Source organism: Limulus polyphemus, unplaced genomic scaffold, assembly GCF_000517525.1.
Source record: "Limulus polyphemus unplaced genomic scaffold, Limulus_polyphemus-2.1.2 Scaffold75, whole genome shotgun sequence".
Lineage (NCBI taxonomy): Eukaryota > Metazoa > Arthropoda > Merostomata > Xiphosura > Limulidae > Limulus > Limulus polyphemus.
Genome location: NW_013665685.1, coordinates 127,293 through 130,345, shown reverse-complemented (window position 1 = coordinate 130,345; position 3,053 = coordinate 127,293). Strand labels below are relative to the sequence as shown.

The window sequence follows — 3,053 nt, the reverse complement described above, 5'->3', positions numbered from 1 at the left end:
AGTCACATCATTAAACGTCTTCGGTCCCACGATATTACAGATTTAGTCACATCATTAAACGTCTTCGGTCCCACGATATTACAGATTTAGTCACATCATTAAACGTCTTCGGTCCCACGATATTACAGATTTAGTCACATCATTAAACGTCTTCGGTTCCACGATCTTGCTGATTAAGGCACATCATTTGACGTCTTCGGTTCCACGATCTTGCTGATTAAGGCACATCATTTGACGTCTTCGGTTCCACGATCTTGCTGATTAAGTCACATCATTTGACGTCTTCGGTTCCACGATCTTACTAATTTAGTCTCATCATTTGACGTCTTCGGTTCCACGATCTTACTAATTTAATCACATCACTTGACGTCTTCGGTTCCACGATCTTGCTGATTAAGTCACATCATTTGACGTCTTCGGTTTCACGATCTTACTAATTTAGTCACACATTTAACGTCTTCGGTTCCAAGATCTAACTGATTTAGTCACATCACTTGACGTCTTCGGTTCCACGATCTTACTGATTTAGTCACATCAATTTTTTCTATCTATATTTACGCGAAAAAAGAGAGAGAGAGAAAGATATGCACGCCACTTTTTTGTTTCCATTTTAATTCGCATGTTTATGGACTTTAAAGAGTTAATTTCATACATATATTATATATATATATTATCATATTTTAGCTTTAAAATTGTTGTTAGTTCATTAAGCACAAAACTACACAATGGGCTATCTGTGCTGTGTCCACCATGGGTATCGAAACCTGGTTTTCAGAATTATAAGCCTTCTGAACTTATCGCTAAGCCGCTAGGAGGCTAACTTTAAATAGCAAATTAGTAAGTTATTTTTTCATTTATTCGTAAATTATGGATTTATTAACTCGAGAAAACAGCCTACCTTCGATGTGATAGGACGTCCATTCATCCTGAATGATAATATGCTGCGTTCCACTATCCCCTTTCTGAAAGACGACTCTCCTCTTACAGTTATCCTTCACATTTTCCCTCTCGTTTCTATTTTTCAGCTTTTCTAAATCTCTCACCACCAAACCTACATCCTCATCTAGTCCGCTCCAATTTTCGTGACTACCCTCGGTGAAGAAGTCGCACAAACCGCAAAAATCATCCTTAAATGGCACGATTTCCATCGGGGGTTCTACCGCTTCGGCTATGCTTTCAATTTCAGCATTCCAAGCCATTAGAGGGGGTTTCCGCTTGCATAGCATGCACGTGCAACTTTCACACGGGGTCGGTCCCGTTAGTCCTAATCTCTTTCTTTCTGTACGACAAAATTTACAACATTCACATAGCTCTTCCTGTAGAATATTGCTGTTATAACTTCCTTCTGTAGGTCCATTCAAACTTAACAACGAACCACATTCTCCTTCATCCTGAAAACAGGTATTGCAACAGTGGCGAACTTTATCAGACATAATTATTCCTATGTTCATGTTATCGAGACTGCTGTAATTTGTGTAATGATCTTCAATATCCGTAATCTCAAACCCTGGGTTCTCGAAAGCTAGAGTGTTACGACAACCTGAATGACGAACTGTACACTCCACCGAAAACTGTCCCCATTCCTCGGAATCCTGTCTATGGGAGTGAAATAAACCCTGTGTTCTCCACACTTCACGTTCGGTTACAATTCCTGTTTTTGTGTACGAACAAACGGTCCCCATCACAAGCTAATCTTAAGGCTTGCTTACTGGTGTTCATTCCGATAATGTGACGCTCCAGTTCCTGTGAAGAGATAATAAAGTCCCTGAGAAAGAACACAAAACATGCGTTTCTCCTAATAAACCGGCTATAAATTAAATGGTGTATTTCATATGGCAAGCTAGATGAGAATTTTCGATTTAGTGCCATCTATTGAGCTTTGCACAAAACAATAAAATAAGAAATATTTACAGTAGTCAATTCTTCTGTGACGAAAAATTCGCGTGCAATATTATAATAGTTTTTACATATTTGTTTTGAATTATTTATTAATTCTTACTCTTTAGTTATGCGATCACATTGTAAGAGTTGCTAAAAACATTACAAGTGTAATATATGTCTGATAACTGTAGTCATGGCAAAATTATAAACCTTGTCGTTAAGGTAACGTCAGTCAGCAATGCTCTGTGCTGCCCTCTATCAAGGCTCTCTCTCAACGATTCTTAATCTCTTAATCTAGATGAGCGGTAAGTATTCTTCTTTATCCTCCACAATGTATTAATATGTGTTTAGTTGTGATAACTTGCGTAAGTAAACGCGCCTGCATTACTCTGAAGTACTCATAACTTTTACTTGTGAGTGTGAACTATGATGTACAGACGTGGAAATGATGTAGGTACAAAGCATGTTGTTTACATAGAATAAACGTGAAAATGTAAAGTATAGTACATACCAAGCACGCTTCCCTGTGGTGAGTCTGAGGATACATAACACTAAAAATCGGTTTTCTTACACTCGCGGTGAGGATAGCACAGATAGCCTATTATGCATGTTTGTGCTAAATAACAAATAAAGGGTTAACGTGAAATATGAACATCTAGTCATAAAAAACTCGTATCTCAATTCTTTCTAGATACATAGACGGGAATATCGTTTTATTTTTAATTGGTCTTTGGATTTTTTGATTAATTACTTTCTGAAAACAATGATTATTCCATAAGTCTTATTAATTACGAACGCCTTAAGAGAAATGCTGTATAAGTGAAATAATTAAAAGCGAAAATCCTGTGTTGGAGGGTTCACATGAGTAAACGCCTTTAATCTCCAGTATCATAAACAAAAAACAACATGTGAGTAGGTAGAGAATTCCATGATCATACAACCTAGTGACATAATTAATATAGACTTGTTCTTTTGTTGTTGTTGGTTTGTTCAAAGTCACATTGGACTATCTGCTGTGTTCACCACGTGGAATAGAATCCCGAATTTTAGTGTTGTAAATCCATAAAGTTACCATTGACCCCCCAAGGGACAATTTTTTTTATTGTTTCTTTGTTTTTGTTGTTAAGCACAAAGATACACTCTGGGCTATTAAGTGCCAGTATCAAAACTGG

General features: G+C 37.1%; 1 protein-coding gene across 1 annotated transcript in view; it reads right to left on the bottom strand.

The window, feature by feature from the left end:
* LOC106466596 (calcium/calmodulin-dependent 3',5'-cyclic nucleotide phosphodiesterase 1-like) overlaps positions 1-1,787 on the bottom strand; it is a 210,806-nt gene extending 209,019 nt beyond the window's left edge. Inside the window, exon 1 of the mRNA XM_022395313.1 lies at positions 899-1,787. Coding sequence (XP_022251021.1) covers positions 899-1,682 — 784 coding nt within the window. The 5' untranslated portion in view covers positions 1,683-1,787. The remainder of the gene's footprint in view (positions 1-898) is intronic.
* Positions 1,788-3,053: the final 1,266 nt, after the last annotated feature.